The 17,378-nt window shown below is 44.2% G+C and overlaps 1 protein-coding gene across 2 annotated transcripts in view; it reads right to left on the bottom strand.

Annotated features, from left to right (window-relative positions):
* The window catches only part of sfmbt2 (Scm like with four mbt domains 2), a 34,427-nt gene that overhangs the window by 15,382 nt on the left and 1,667 nt on the right, over positions 1-17,378 (bottom strand). Inside the window, exons 2-5 of one of the 2 annotated variants that reach the window (XM_080022798.1) lie at positions 13,504-13,697; positions 11,629-11,726; positions 7,037-7,277; positions 3,576-3,596 (exon numbers count right to left, since the gene is read on the bottom strand). In XM_080022798.1, the coding sequence (XP_079878924.1) occupies positions 3,576-3,596; positions 7,037-7,277; positions 11,629-11,726; positions 13,504-13,594 (451 nt within the window). In that variant the 5' untranslated portion in view covers positions 13,595-13,697. The remainder of the gene's footprint in view (positions 1-3,575; positions 3,597-7,036; positions 7,278-11,628; positions 11,727-13,503; positions 13,698-17,378) is intronic. The other variant, XM_080022799.1, reaches the window with a different exon arrangement.

The raw sequence follows: 17,378 nt of genomic DNA, 5'->3' as shown, positions 1-17,378 counted from the left end.
ACACACACACACACACACACACACACACACACACACACACAGCTTCCTGTTGATCATGCGTGCAGAAATAGACTAACTATTTTTACCGATCCAGCCCAGATTAGTCACGGCATTTAAATTTAAGACTCCACCGAGCGACCGCTCTCCCCCCTCTGTTCTCTTTCTGCTCCTTCACCACCGATTATTTTTAAATCCTTTGTTTTTTGTCTCCGTTTTCACAGTAGTCATCACAGTTGCTTGTATATCAATAATAATCCACCCCCCTGCATTGTCCCTGCCTCAAGGCGGCGGGAAACATGGAGGCGGTTGTGTGCGACTTTCACATATCTCTAAGTGCATAATTAACCTTGAAGAGTCTCTCTCTCCCTCCCTCCCTCCCTCCCTCCTAGGGCCCCTTTGCGCAAATCGTGACAAACTGTTTTTTTTGTTCCTTTCCCTTTGTTGTGTTTTTTGTTCGCCCCCCCTGCCCCCCCAAACACTTTACTTGAAATAATCAATGTGATAATTAATGGGCAACAACAACAACATCTCGTGTCGCGCGGCTACAGAGCCTAATCAGAGTCGACGGAGGGTAATTGCGCTTCATCTGCACGGACGTCTTTCCCGAGCCGTATGTTACCAAACACGGACAATGACGTCCCTTAACGCCGGACAGGAAAAAAAAAAAAAAAAAAACTAAAACAAAAAAGCATGCAAAAAACACACACACACAAAAAACCCCACCATTGAGAAACATAGCATAAAAATAATAATTGAATATAAAAACAAACAAAACAATATAAATAAATAAATGAAAAGCATAAAAAATTTCAGGGCAGGGAAAACGCAGAACCGTTCTCCATTCACATTTTTTTTTTTTTTTTTTTAAATCCACGCTCCTGACATTGAAGAGAATTTTGTGCACACATCAATTCCCTCAGCGGTTCAGTGATAGTAGAAAGTGTTACTCTCTCCTTGGGGGAACGCAGCACATTAAAAAAAATTGCATACTGTGTGTGTGGGAAAGCGTTTGCGAGTTAAAAAGGGGGAAGGGAGCCATTGTTGTTTTTTGGGTTTTTTTTCTTACACCATTCAACAAATGCAAGTTTATTTTATTGTGTGGCTTTGATTCATGGCTTTTCAGGCCACTGAAAGTAAAATGCGAGCACACACACACACACACACACACACACACACACACACACACACAATTATTATTATATTGATTACATCATCGCCCGATCCTAATTATTTGAGCAGACCATGATCATTTTGTAAAATCATTTGATTTTAAAATAACATTCAGTGAAGTTTAAGATTTAGGTCATTAGGGTAAATATTATGGCAAGTATAATCTACAGTACAAGCATATAAGTTTACTACACTGTTATATGGTTATTACACCATTATAAGTTCCTTACATCGTAAGAAGGTTATTACAGCGGTTCAAGCTATTACAGGTTAATACATCGTTATAAAGTTATTACAGGTTATTATGCCGTTATAAGCTTATCACAAGTTTTTACACCTTAAAAGCTTATTACAGGTTATTACACCGTAAAAAGCTTATTATAGGTCATTACACTGTTAAAAGCTTATTACAGGTTATTACGTCGTTATCAGCTTTTTACACCGTTATTACACTGCTATAAGCCTATTAGTTATTACATCTTTATGAGCTTATTACACCGTTATTACACCACTATAAGCCTTAACAGGTTATTAGGTTGTTATAAGCTCATTACAGGTTATTACCTCCTTATAAGGTTATTACAGGTTATAAGACCATCATAAGCTTATTCGGCAGTTATAATCTCATAGCAGGTTATCACACCGTTATATGATATTACAGTTAAAAGCTGTCACAAGACCTGTCGCAAAATTAAGAAAAAAGAAAGAAAACTAAAGTGTTCCTCAAAATTATTTGTATGACAATTAACTACTGTAAACCGTGATCGAGACAGGCCAAACTACTACTACTACATCAATGCAAATCTATTGGTTTTGGGAGGGGAGGAGGGTGCAAGTATGTGGGACTCATTTGGAAAAGTAACCACCTACCTACAACCCCATGGACGTTCTTTGTAGCTGACAAACTACCTGAAACCTGCAATTTGGCCCTTTACCGTCCTTTCTGAACTGCTCAATCGGCATTCAAAGCCGACTGCTTGGCCACGGCTGCCAATGCAGGATTAACACACCTCTCCAGCAGGTTTTGGCAGGAAGCCGTGTGGTGAATGCATTATGCAAACGTGTGTGTGTGTGTGTGTGCGTGTGCGTGTCTCATCGGGGGTTCTACTTCTGAGAGCGAAAAAAACCCCCAAAAAAAAAAACAATTCATCACACGACCCGACTCGTTCCTTACCTCCTCAAGAATATAACTCGATAAAAACAAGTGAAAAATCACTCTCGGTGCATCGACGGCCGTTATTTAACGCCCACACGCCCCCCTCTGGGCCCTGTCTGAACACACTCCCAAACCCCCACGCCCACGCCAGAGCGCCGGCCCCGGGGGCCCGTTATGCAGCACAAATAAAACACGGAAGCTAGAGAGTAACAGTTGCACTCGGACGACTGGTGGGGCTCCAATCTGACACGAGCAGACTTCCATTCTAACACACACACACACACACACACACACACACACACACTACTTATCACACATACACAGGCTGGTTTTTGACTAGCGTGTGCAAACCCCCCCCCCCAAAAAAAACCAACAAAACAGAAGTGTGTGGGCACATGACTCGACAGACAGGCTGTGCCATCAATCGATGGATCGGTTAATCCCGCAGCGACACCGCCGCTGCGATGTCAGCGGTACAAGACCGACGTTCTGTCTCGGCGACATCAGCCGGTCACAACACCGCAGGGCACTACGCGGCACAACCAGGGCCCATGGACGCCGAAACAAATGTGATTGGGCTCCAGCATTTCAGGGCGCAAACACTGAGCTGTTTATTTTTTTTTATTCGCCGCTCAGCTGGCTAGTGTTTTCAGCTCACGTGCTTAACTTATTTTGTAGCCCCAAATGTTTGAGGTTTTTTTTGCGTCTAACTGCATAGTTACTACATACTAGATTGACTCCACTGTGGGGTTTTTCTATTGTTTGGCAAAGCTTGAAATTAATGCGAAAATACATGTACCTGCCCCATGAATTAGCTCTCGCCAGAGTCAAAGTACACACTATACTATATGTGTGTGTGTGTGTGTGTGTGTGTGTGTGTGTCCTTAAGAATTGTGAGAGAAATGGGATAATGTTCTTGTAATGTTCAAAACTGTGCAGCCCAACTTGAAAGTTTGACTAATAGCGTGGGAATAAGTGTCGCGGGGGGACTTGAGAGGAGGAAAGAGAAATTGAAAGAGAAGGGGGGGAGGGTGCTGAAAGAGGGCAGGGCGAGGCGGCAGAGAAAAGAGGAAGAGGAAGAAGAAGAGGGTGGGAGAGCAAGCACGCCGCAGCCGCCGCACATGCAGCCAGCGCACATGCAGCCAGCGCGCTACGTTAGCATGCTACGTTAGCATGCTACGTTAGCGTGCTACGTTAGCGTGCTAAGGTGTACGGGCAGCCAGACGGAGCGCAAGGTGAAGCGTCTTACCTTTCCTGAGGTAAATGTTATCTGAGGAAACAAACGAGACAAACGAGGACACACACACACGGAGGAAAGGAAAACAAAAAACACAAACAGTAACTAACATGGAAGGGAGCGCCCGGGACATTAAAAATAAATAAATAACACTCTCCCGTCTTCATTTGGTTTGGTGAAACACACACCCACACACACACACACACACACACACACACACACACACACACACACACACACACACACACACACACACACACACACACACACACACACACAAAGCTGAGCTCAACATGATGCAAAGCCTTGAAACGGAATCCAGGAAATGTTTGTGTTATGTTTCGTTGGCAGGCGGCGTCTTGGCTGGATTTTGGGGACAGGTAGAACTTCCATTCGATCTGAGGTGGTTAGAGTGAAGATCTGAACGACAGAGACGCGGTGAAAGCGGCGGGGCAAAGCCTGACTTCACAAGCCACGGCATCGAAGCTGACTTCAGAGTAAACACGACGCCGCGCGGGACATGTAAACAACGGACTGAAGGTGTTCGCGGCGTTCGCGCCATTATCGTTACGATCTTTGTGATCTTGCAGCGCGTCACCGAGGAGTCAACGTCCGCCGTTACAAATGCGAGCCCCGCCCTGCCGCAGCGGGAGGCACGTGAAGTGTTTCCGTTATTTAGATCCGAAAAAAACAAACAAAAAGCCAACAACATATTTGGAGGTGGTGACAAATGGTGACGTCGACGCCGCTTACTTCAGCGTCCCAGCCTGGACGGAGAATTGGGTGGGGGGAAAAAAAAAAAAAAAATTATCCAAATTGAATTGAAAGAATTATGATTACGGTTTAAGAGGAATTTTGAACCAATGCTAGAAATTACTCATAATGAATAATGATGAATAATGAATAGAAGGTGAATTAATTCCAACACAATCCTGTCGACACAGTGCAGCCGATGCCGTGACACCAGTTGAAACTACCAACGTTTAAACTGTACTAATTTAATTACATTCAGTGTTGGAATTTGAAATTACACCACTCAATTTAAGTAGTCACATGAATTTAGTTGAAAGAATTCTTAAAAATTAAGGATTTTACACACACACACACACACACACACACACACACACACACACACACACACACACACACACACACACACACACACACACACACACACACAGTTAGGGACATCCGGCTTTCGGGTGAAATTTCAGGATGAACCTAAAACGCACTATAACCTTTACAGGGGAACTTAATTTGACCTTCTCTAAACTTTTGAATGCACATGTCCAACTGTTCAATGTTTCAGTACTTTTTGCACAACTTGCTGTTCTCTAACAAGGAGCTGAACGGAATGATTCACAACAGGTGCTTGATTCATGAATCGACCAATACATTTCCTGGTTCAATTAGAATTGGTATTTAAACAGTCCTCTTCATCATGCTGTTCACATTTTGACATCATGAGACCAAGACGACACCTAACAATTGATCAACAGTACCTCGCCATTGCGAGGCTTCAAACAGGATGTTCTCAGAGGGAAGTGGCCACTGAGCTTAGAGTGTCACAGTGTCATCAGCAGTTTGCAACAGAGAGACTGGAAGAGTCACAGAAAGGCATAGACGTGGACGTCCTTTGGCCACATCCCACACTGATGAGCGCTTCATTGTGAACAGTGCCCTGCGGAACCGGTTGATGATGCCACTCAACTCCAGGCACATTTAAGGGAGGTGAGAGGCACCCAAGTGTCACGTCAGACCATTCAAAACCGTTTCCATCAGCGTGGTCTGCGTGCTAGACGACCTGCAAGGGTACCTGACCACACCGCCAGGCACAGGCATCATCGTCTTGCATGGCCCAGGGAGCATTTACACTGGACGAGGGACCAGTGGCCTCAGTGCTGTTCTCTGATGAAAGTCCATTCACGTTGAGCAGAAATGATGGACGCCAACGATGTTGGAGACGTCAAGGAGAGCGCTATGCATCAGCCACTGTTGTCACCAGACGAGCCTTTGGTGGTGGTGGTGGTGTTACAGTGTGGGCAGGTGTGTCTAGTCAATGGTACAGTGACAAGCCCATACTACCTGAATAACATCATTCATCCAGTCATTGTGCCCCTGCATGAACAACACAGGCCTAATTTCATCTTCATGGACGACAATGCTCCAGCTCATGGAGGTCGCATCATTAGGGAACGGCTGCTGGAGACTGTTGTACCTCAAATGGAGTGGCCTGCACTTTCTCCAGACCTGAATCCCATAGAAAACCTGTGGGATCAGCTGAGTCGCCGTGTAGAGGCTCGTAACTCTGTGCCCCGGAACCTCAATGACCTGAGGGCCGCCCTTCAAGAAGAGTGGGGGGCCAGGCCTCAGCAGACAATAAGTCGACTTGTGGACAGCATGAGACGTCGTTATCAAGCTGTAATTGATGCTCAAGGGCACATGACAAGTTGAGACATTGACATTTTTTGTTGTGGTAAACCCACCACTGTTGTTGGCTTTTGTTTCAATAAATTGTTTGAGATGAGGAAATCACCATTGCATGCTTCTACTTAAATGCCCTACTTTCATGATGTAATATCACTGTAGCGTGAACTTTTTACATTTTCCATTAATTTCACCCGAAAGCCAAATATCCCTAACTTTTTGTGAGTAGTGTGTGTGTGTGTGTGTGTGTGTGTGTGTGTATGTATATATATATATATATATATATATATATATATATATATATATATATATATATATATATATTTATTTGCTGATTAATACTATCAGTTAAACAGTTCAAAAAATAATTTATAAAGAATTAAAAAAAACAAAAACATTTGTAGTATGGTAAAATAAAAATAGGGAGGGACAGCCTATTTAACATATGGGGGATTTATTTGGTGTGTGTCCGATTATTATTAATTATTTTAAGGGGCTGTACCTGACTCAGAATTTTGTTGGTCGTATCGGATTTGGCTTTTCAATGCCAATATTTTGGGGTTGGGGGGGCACCGAGGAACAGGGCCCGAGTTCCCCCGTGCTTCGTCCCTGTCCCTCCAAATAAAACAAATAAAAACAGTGTGAACGACTCAAAACACACTGTTTTTAATTGTTTTATTTGGGGGAAGGGCTCCACGCCTTCCCTCGAGGGAGCTGTGTTTGCGTATGAAAATATATTTATGATTATCCCTTATTTATAATTTGTTAAGTTCAATAAAAAAAGACTAATCTTCCCCCCCGGGGGACAGTGCCCTAATCTTTTAATATTGTTGGATAACAGTTAACGATCGGTTGACGAGGGTCCTCATACGTCATATATACTTGTAAATGAGTATTATAGGCTCTGTTATACCAGGAAATCAAGTATTCTACTTTAAATACTTTAAGTACATCTCACTTTCACACGACTCATTTCGTGTCGGGGTCGTTTCTACCTTTACTCAATTCTAAGGTCTGTCCCCGGATGAGCCAAACCCACCCATTACCTTCGGGCGGCGCAAGGATCTTGTGGTTCTGGGCGCACCAGCCGATGGGGTGCAGCTCGGCGGTCATGACGTCGCACCAGAAGTCGGCCCGCCGCTCGTCCCCGTAGCCGCAGAAGCGCAGTAGCAGCAGCTGGCCGCAGGTGGTGACCACGGTGGCCACCCAGTAGGTGTCCGACCCGCCCTTGTTGGCCACCTCAAGCTTCATGCCCGGCTGGAAGCTGCTTTGCAGGCTCACCTCCACCTGGAGGAAAGGTGGAGGGAGGGAGTCAGAGAGCGAGAGAGAGAGCGAGAGCGAGAGCGCGAGAGAGAGAGAGAGAGAGAGAGAGAGAGAGATTCAGTTCACTATTATTATTATTATTATTATTATTATCACCATCATCATCATCATCCTACCTGTACAATGTGCTTTGCCAATATTGTATTTATTCATGGTCATGCCAATGAAGCCTTGTTGAACTGAACTGAGTCAGAAATAGAGTCATACGCCAATTTCCCACATACGGAAACTGTAACATTGCTGGATATAAGATATCCAGCAAAAGCAGTACGTAGTCATTCACACATGGGCTCCTTTACGGAAAAGTTCCATATGGAGTCTGTTCACACATAGATGACTGTTACAAATACAGTGGGTAATAGCTTAGGGTTAGTACGTTATGTCCAGTGTAGATGCGAACATTTGGAGAATCTGCGGCACATACAGCCCGAATCGTTTTTGTATTTTTTCCTGGCTCTCTATATTTAGACTAAATATAGACCGGCGCTTCACTTTCCGTCTCCCTACTCCTCCTGGACGGACTCAGCTCCCTCCGCTGACGGAGCGGAGACAGAGCCCCCGTCCCCGGACGCAGTAACCCCACCCAATTTATTAAATCAGTGTGATCTTTTTCAGCCCTTCCTACACTCTCTGCCTCTGGAGAATGAACGTTCTCCACCCGTTCCTCCTCTCCCTGTCCACTTACTTCCTCCAGTTCCGTGCTCCAGTGCAGTCGCTGGGGAAGCGAAGCGCTGCTGCACAATGTCCCCGCACCGCACCCTTAATTGTAAAATACATGTCTAGGGTCTGAGTGGCACTTTTAAGAAGAAATATAATAAATTGAGTATAAAGACCTGTGTCCGTAGAGACGTCTTTCAGTTCCTTGTCTTTTTAGCCGTGCGCCACGTTTCGGACGCGCCGTTTATCCAAATAATTTCTTTTTTCTTCCAAAAAACAAACGACTTCTGAAATATTTGGACAAAATGAATATCCGTTAAAAAATAACGTAATTTGTGCTTTATTTGGATTCGGCTCCCTCCACCCCTACTTTACAGCAATGTTACTGTTTCCATTCCCATACACTTCCATTAGCAGCTGTTCCGGCATTTTCCCAAACGATACTCGACTGAGAGCGGGGAGATTTAGGGAACGACTTTTACGGAACATCAACACTTGCTCCATTTCCCACATGAGGCCAACGCGGAACAGTGCCAGTAGGTTTACAGCTTTCACTGCAAGTGGGAAAGGGGCTAGAGAGAGAGAGAGAGAGAGAGAGAGAGAGAGAGAGAGAGAGAGTCAGGGAAAGTTGAATGGCTTGAGAGTCAGACAGTGAGAGAGGGAGGGAGGGAGCGGTGACTCGAGAGTGCTCGTGGTCAGTTCGAGGGGAAGTGCCAAAACAGGCGATGCTGAGTAGGTGCTGACTTGCCAAATTGAGTTTTGACAAAGATTTGTCCCAATGCAGTTGTATTCAAAAGGAACTCCAGTGTTTGTTTTGTTTTTTTTATTATTATTTAGACAGACATTCATAGACATATTTCCTGCTTCAATTGAGCAAAAATAACTCCCATTTGCTTATTGTTGACTCATCGTTACTGTTGTTTACTTACTTTGTGTTGTTTATTATTCTTTATTGATTAACTTCGGGGTTTATTTTTTATTTTTTTCCTACCACCTAAGGTGGATAAAGTGAGTTTTTCGTGTACACATGTGACTCATAGATTCTGACATGTTATCGACTTACAACTGGACTTTTGCCAAATTTGCCGACTAAAAGCATCGTAGTGCATCACACACACGTTTGGTGCGGGAGACGGGGAGGAGGGAGAAGAAAACGGGAGAGGCTGGGAGAAAAATAGACCAAAGGATAAAAGTACAGTCCGAGAGCGAGAATGTTGTTGGGCATGTTGAATTGTGATTCAACTCATAGCCACAGGCTGCCATAACAGCACTCCAAGACCGCGTAGAGCGCAGCAGGATGTGTGACACACACACACACACACACACACACACACACACACACACACACACACACACACACACACACACACACACACACACACACACACACACACACACACACACACACACACACACGATTTTGTATGGAAAGAGCCAACATCTTACAAGTAACAAATAACTCAAATTACAACTAACACAATACAAATGTCCCTGCAACTTCCTGCTACAACAATGCAAATGTGCTGTATCACTCCGGCCGGCTTATGTAAGAGAGCTACAGGCAGCCTCGCCAGCATACTGTGCACTGTGCAGTGTGTGTGTGTGTGTGTGTGTGTGTGTGTGTGTGTGTGTGTGTGTGCATGTGCATGTGCGTGAGAGAGAGAATGTGCGCAGCCCAAGAGAAATCACTGTTTCAATTCGTCCTGGCTCTGCTGAGAGAATGTGAGGGGGGGGGGGCGTGGGAGAGAGAGAGAGAGAGAGAGAGACACAGAGAGGGATGGGAAAGCCTATTACACTTTACCGAAAATTTTCTGGGGGAATTCACGCTCCGTTTCACAGTGACTCACTGCACTTTACCAACAAGGCGATTTAGCCCTCCCCCTAGAGAATGCTGTAGAAATGCTGTAGAAACACACATGTTCAGATTTTTATTTCTTACTCCCGTCATCTAAAGTGATTTAGGAGAAGAGGGAAAGACATATACAGTATATGATATTATATTATATCAAATTATATTATATTAAACCCATCTTTGAATGAGTGTATACCAGATACCCCTGAGTCGGTCACTAGACTATTTCTTTGTCATTGTCCTTATCGTGATCTGATGATTTATCCATTATTGAGTGAATTAATCAGACCCAATCTGTAAAGCCAGATGCGGAACCAGACGACATAAGTTAAAAAAATAAATGTTTATAACAATAAAAAAAATAAAAAATACAAAATTCTCCCATCACAGCACTCACTCATCTGGCTCAATCCTGTGATGTAACAGCGCAGCGAATGTTGATCTGGAAGGATGGGATAGGCCCGAGCGGAGGAAAATTACGTAACGTTTCCAACTTAGAAACTCAGGAGTTCTGAGGAAATTCAGTTTTTTTTATTTGATTGTTTATTGAGAAAAAATGAGCTGAAAGCCTTAAGTCTAGAGTAGGCTTGCACGATCATGCAAAATTCCAATTGCCAATTGCTGGGGGCGGCGAGTGTCGATTTTATCGGGGGCGAGCAAAGAACGTAATGTAATGTGGAAAATGCTGTCTCCCCGTTCCAGAAGTGCAGGATTTATTATTTACAAGTAATGTGTTTACACAAGAACATCCAGTTTTTACTGAATTAAGTCCCATAGCAACGGAAAGCAATGGGTCAGAATGGGACAGTCCCTTCACTTTGGTTTAGTTGTGTTTAAAAATGTTGTTTCATATATGTAGGAAACAAATGAAAATAAATACATCTAAAATAAAAACATGGGGACCTGCGTATGGTGCACCGATGTCTAGTGGAGAAATTTAAAAAAACTCTGCTGAAATTCTCTGAGTTAGGTTTAAGTTTTTCATTTTCCATACAAGTAAAACTAAGGAAACAAAAAAATTTGAAATGTTTCTCTATGAGATTATTTTATGTATCGCTATATTACAGCATAATCACAAGATTTGCATATCGAGCCACATGCCCCTTGATGTCCCATGGATTTATTTTCTCCTCATGGTGTTTTTTCTTTTTTTTTTAAGCATGAATGTGCATGGAGGGAGTGGATTGTCTGGGCAATATATGCATATTTCATGATATATGCATACATCATAAACACGTCCTCAGCGCAGCCACGATGTGAGCACAGCGGAGCGCAGATCACGACATCCTGATGCGCACCAACACGGGCGCCCGGGATCTGCGCTCCGCTGTGCTGCTCCGCCTGCCCAGAGCGGCAAAATGCCTAGAACCGGAGCTGGGGGTCCATGTGCCCTTTCTTATCTATTTTATTTATTTAGCAGTTTTGTGTAAACTGTGTCTATGAACTATGAATGAACGTCGTTCTTTGCTGATACTGATTTGCTGAATGCAAATACAAGTAAAAAAAAAAAAAAAAAAAGGGGAAGCCAAGTCACCAGACAAACACAAACACCGCAATTACATAGCGAGAAAGTACGACGTCATTGGACGGCAGTTTCCACAGAAGGGAAGGTGGAATGCCCTGGCCATTACATTAGGTCATTGTGGGACACGTATAATTATCCCCCCACCACCGAGAACCCTTACGGGTGGGTGAGCCAATCAGAAGGCTCGATTTCTGAAGAACACAGAATTCCCATTAGGAAACAACGCTGACCAACGCGCCATTAAAAGGATCGTCAGAAACAATCGTGCCGATGTCACTCACGTGTCTGAAGGCGGTGTGGGGTGCGGCACCGGCCCCCGACTCTTCCATGTACTCCTCCCAGTTAAACTCAGCCTCCTCCTCCTCTGCAGAACCTGCATCTGATTGAATGATGGGGGAAAAAGAGGGATGAAAATAGCCCGAGAATCCAACCACAACCAATTCATCGTTGGAAATGAGCTGCTCGGCTACCCTTTGTTTGTTTTAGAAAAGCCAATAAGAGAATTATGTTTTACAAAGATACAATTATTTTATCTTAAAGCTGAATATAAATTCTAATAAAAGTTGTTTATTTATTTTTTTTGTTTATTAAACATTGCCAATTCTTTATCTTTTTTTTTTTTTTTTGCTTATTTTTTGGTTAATTGCAAATTTTCTAAATTCATATTCTATTATTTTATTATTATTGCCTATTTTTTTTGTATGAGAGCTTCTATAACGCCGCAATTTCCCTCCGAGGATGAACAAAGTATCTATCTCAAAGATAAATAATTACTCTTTATCCAATTTTTTTCCGCATAATATTAAGTCCCACCAAAGTCTTCCCACCTGCTGAAGAGATAATTTTCTTTTAAAATATGTGACTAACTAGTGTTCAAGCATTTCAATGTCTGTCTGTGTGTGGTGTGTGTACTGCAGGTGGAACATGTCAGTCTTTCTCTTGACGCCTGCCTGCCTCTGTGTGTGTGTGTGTGTGTGTGTGTGTGGAGGGGGGGGGGGCTGGCTGGGGTTGTGTTCCCGCTGTGCGGCTGATTGTCAAGATGGGACTCCAGAGACTGAGCTGTATGAATGGTGCGCGGCACACGGCACGGTGCAGCCCCCCCCCCGAACATGTCCTGTCTAATGAGGTGGGAAGACGGGGGGGGGGGGGGGGGGGGGGGGGGGGGGTGGGGTGGGGGGGGGTGTGCATGACTAACGTCGCAAAACTGAGCAATGTGTTTGAAGAGCAAGCTAAAATTCCTCCACGGCGACGTGAAAGACCATCCAATTATACAGTTATTATGGCTGCTAAGGGTGCCGCAACCAGTTATTAACTCTAAGGGGGCAATTACTTTGTCTCATTGGGGGCATGGGTGTTCATGACTTTTCATTAAATACATGATAATCATGAAAATAATTGTATGAAATGTGTTTTGCGTTCACTCAGGTTCCCTTTGTCTAATATTACACTTTGTCCGAAGATCTGAAATTGTCCAGTGCAACAAATATGCAGCAATAGTGGTAATCAGGAAAGGGGGCAAATTATTTACCACAGCCCTGTACTAAAACAGAAGGCAGAAGTCCTCCTGGCCCGAGTCATTTTGAAAGCGAAAGTGACACCAGACACATGCGGCTTCTCAACTATCTTTTTTGCATTGCGGTCAAAGCGAAGCTCAAACGTCCTTGGCATTGAGATCATTTTCTCAATTTTTCTTTTTTTTTCTTTTAAGACACTCTATTGAAAGTTTCACGTAACCCGATTCTATTCAGCTTATGGCTTTTCACCGGCGTTCATGAACAAGCTGACTTTTCCTCCAATCCTCAACCCCAAAGCATCCTCCCATTGCGAGTTTCCGGAAAGACCATCGGCCCACAGGCGAATAAATATGGATTTTCAAAACAATTACTCTTGCTCGAGTGAGATCACAGTTTCCAGTAAAAACGGAAGCGCCTAGAATTTACAACTTCCTCCTCTTATCAGTGAAGGACATCATTAAATTATTATTTTTTTTGCTTCTAGTAATGTGTTTTTTTTCTTTTTCGTTTTGGTAGATCGCGACCGTATCACGCCACGTCTCTAGATCGGATGAGGGCTCGGTAAGGCACGCCAGGGCAGGCCAGCTGGACGAGCTCAGGGGCCAAGGGGGCAAAACCCGGACAACCGAACCATTACTGTACCTGTGTGAACCTCTTCTTCTTTCCCATTTGTGGGCTTGTGGGCCGCTCCGGTGGCGGCGGCCAACGACAAGTCTTGGGTGCGAGACTGCATCCTGCGTCCTCCACTTTCCGTCGAACTTCAACCCCTTGACCCGTTTGGTTTGGCTGTTATTTTTGGGGTGGGGTTCCTTCACTGCATCGCTGCCTTTGCTCCACTGTTACACAGAATAAGAGAAAATACCGTACATACATTATACGGAAAGGATAATGCGCAGCCTGACAGTTGTTACTGCAAAATAACCACCAACGGGGTGATATGGTTCAAATAAATCCAAGTAATGAACCCTGAGACGGAATATTGATTTGAAATGGTTTTTTTTAGAACTAGTCTGGTTTCAGAGCGTCTGCTAAGAAAAATAGCCCATTACAACTGATCAACTCAGCAACTATTTACATATAACCTATTTGGACAAATCTGTATCAATCTCTTCAAGCCTTCCATTGTAGTTTCTATTGGGCGTTGCAAGATGTTGTCTTAGCGTTAGGCCCGGGCGATTGGGCGAATATATCAGCAACTGGCGATTGGCTGAGTCCATCAGCGGTTGTTTTTTCTTTCAGGCGATTTTTGTCCTTTGAATCTGCTTAATTAATGACCTGGAAAGTGTGCGCGAATAGGAACTAGTATTCCGCGTGGCCGCTTCAACCGCGCCCGTTGCCTTCCCCCCGTCCGGAGAAATCCTCAAAAAGAATAAATGAATCACCGTAAAAACCTGCTTCCAGGTCATTCTGAAACATTTCTTCCTATGGTTCGGTTGGGTTATTAGAGGAACACGCACACGCACACGCACGCACACACACACACACACACACACACACACACACACACACACACACACACACACACCTGTTGCCGGGGGGCCAGTCCCGGGGGAGCCACAGCCGCCTCCTCCCGGGAGCAGCGACCCAGCACGGGACGGGTTTATGGTTGTTGTTTTTTTTTTTGTTTTTTTTACATGATTTTATCTTTTTATTTCGTCCCTCTGCTGTTTATCTTTTGTTGTGGGATTTTAGAAAGCCAGAATGTAAAATAAAATAAAACGCCTAATTAAGCGATTGTTTTAATGAGACCCTGTGCTCCGTCCCATTTGTAAAGATGGAAAATTCCTTATTTTACGTCCTTCGGCTTTCCGGTTGCGTCTGGTTTAAACCAAAATAAACCCATAGGCCTATTGGATTGCAGAGAGAGAGCGGGACGGGGGCACATGGAGAGGCGCATCGGGGTGCCGCGACACAAGGGACGTGAATGTCATCGTTACCAACAGATCAGTGGTCATTATTTAGAAACAACTGACCGTTGATTGCCACTAATGACCAATCAGAATTGAATATTTCCACACCTAATGCCACTTAATATGCCACATAATCAACATCTGCGATACATCCAAGCTGAAATCTCTGCAAAACGCAAAGCGGAGAAGAGGCCCGGTCAAGTCCATTGCTCGTGGCACAACTTTTGTCCATCTAGGTGTGTATCACATTCGCTGACAGGCTCAGGATTTGCATATCACAGGGGAAAACCATCAGATAAGCCATAGTCGATAAGCTAGAAAAACAGGAATGACTGTGCTGTGCTACTGTTGCTACCATCTGTATAGGATAATGTGTCCTTACTAGATCCACCAGAAAAACCATGGAAAACACAGTAGTTACCCGAGCCATGACAGTTATTGGTGACCATCACAACAAGCAGCGCTCCTGTGAAATCAATAGCACACACAGGCTGGCCATTTCCCCGGGGAAGGTGTAATAATCCTATAACTCACACTTAAGTAAATGCGTGAGTGAGAGGTCCATTAGGTACAATCGTCTTCATCTCCTTCCAAACAACAGACGTTCCAAACAACAGACGTTCGTTGTCGCTCTCATGACCGGCCTCCCCGATCAGGATAAACAGTACCTCGCACCGTGACTCATATTCTTGGTGTGGCTCAGGCCCACTCCTATCCTCCCGGCAATTAGCACCGAACCTCAGGGCGTTTATTAATCTCTAAAGCCGACGCCAAAACAGCCACCCATAAGTGCTACACCGAGCAACGAAACAACAAAGTGGCGAGATGACAATCCGAAGTCGTTCGTGTAAGAAGCCTCCACTCCGGGATTTGTTCATTTCTATCAAGGTGTGATAAAAAATAAATGATGGATTAATGGGGTCCAAGAGAAAAAAAATTCACATTCCCTGTTTCACTATGGAGGTGTCACACTGTTGGTTCCACTGCTCAACATACAGAGTGTGTGTGTGTGTGCGTGTGGACACGCGCACACACACACAAAGAGACTCATATCTCTGTCCACTTCCCTCTTCTGTCCACTTCACAAGTTGATGAGTTAATTTGGTTCACATGCCAAAGCCCCGCTGCCCCCTGACCCCCACCGTCTATCCGCTGTCTGTCCATTAACAACACATAACAGCCAGCCAGGCATAAATTTTCAAGATTGTTTTGTTTTTTAAGACAATCCATCTGATTCTAGATTATCTAAAATATAACACACCCCACTACCTTTTGTGTTTGTTTTAAATTACTCTCACTGGAGTAGCAGAGCATTCATGGCGGACAGGGAGCCCCAGAATGGCAAAAAGCGGGGATGGGGGGGGGGGGGGCAAGACATAGGGGGCCACTTCATGTCCCCATGTAACCCCTCAGATTGACAAGTGGGGTTTGGGCTCTATTCAATTCTCCACCCCACTCACCCCCACCTCATGGGGCAATAATGGGCATCCACGCGTCGGGGAGCCCCCCCGCCTCTCCCTAAGCCCCATCTTTACAGACAATTTAATGGGGGGGGGGATTTAATAGATTAGCCACCATTGCTCGCAGGCTGTGCTCCACGCCACAAAACCTCCTATACACGGTCTCATCTCTTAGAAAAAAAACCACAAAAAAAAACCATCCAGGGAGATAACTTTTTTAATGTTTTTTGAGCTCCCGTTCTTAGGTTCTCGTTCCCCGCATCGTTTCTTTTTATGAGTCATTGGGATTTCGTCGCCCTGCCAAGATCACTTGACTACGAGAGCGGAAAGTGGAGTGCAAACCGGCACTCTGGTAGGTTGTAAAGTAAAAATAGATAGATAGATAGATAGATAGATAGATAGATAGATAGATAGATAGATAGATAGATAGATAGATAGATAGATAAAAGAAGAGAAGAAAGGTATGGGAAGGAAAAAAAGAAAACATTGCTGGGGATGAGCAAGCAAGCAAGCGTGAAACTCCCTCTGCATTGAAACAACATGAATGGCTATAAAGAACAACTCACACGTTTTTCTTTGTCCGACGAAAAGGGAAATGTGACGACGTAACTTTACTACTACAAAAAGGACTGGACGTTCAGACTTTCGGGGGAGCTTGCGGGGAAGACATTGCAGGGCGCAGCTTATCAATGGATTGGAAGCCTAAACCCAAATCTAGAAAGCGTTCTATCAGCTATTATCTGTAATGAGATAATCTCATCTTCCCATTTGCGGTTCTCCTATCCTTCTCTGCAGCATGGCGGTCGCTTAGTTAGTGTATCTCTTTTGGGGAAACAGGTCATTTGCATACAATGAACTACCCCCCCCCCCCCCCCAAAAAAAAAACCCAAAAAAACGGTCCAGGGCATTGGTGCCGTGTTGCACGACCACCAAGAGACCCCAGACTCCATCAGTAACCTTATTGAGCTGGTCCCCCTGTGTGGAAATTAGGTGAACAATGGGTTCTATGGAAATTAATGTTATTTTATTTAAAAACGCTTTACTTCAAATGTATTTATTTTTTACGTTTTTATTTCGATTTTTTTTTTTTTTTTTTTTTTTGCAGCTTTTCCTCCGTCGTCGTGGCGAGCTTTTGGTTTTGCGACAA

The sequence above is a fragment of the Zeus faber genome (assembly GCF_960531495.2).
Source record: "Zeus faber genome assembly, chromosome: 21".
Taxonomy (NCBI): domain Eukaryota; kingdom Metazoa; phylum Chordata; class Actinopteri; order Zeiformes; family Zeidae; genus Zeus; species Zeus faber.
Note: the sequence above shows the minus strand (reverse complement) of the source record. Positions and strands in the feature narration are given on the sequence as shown.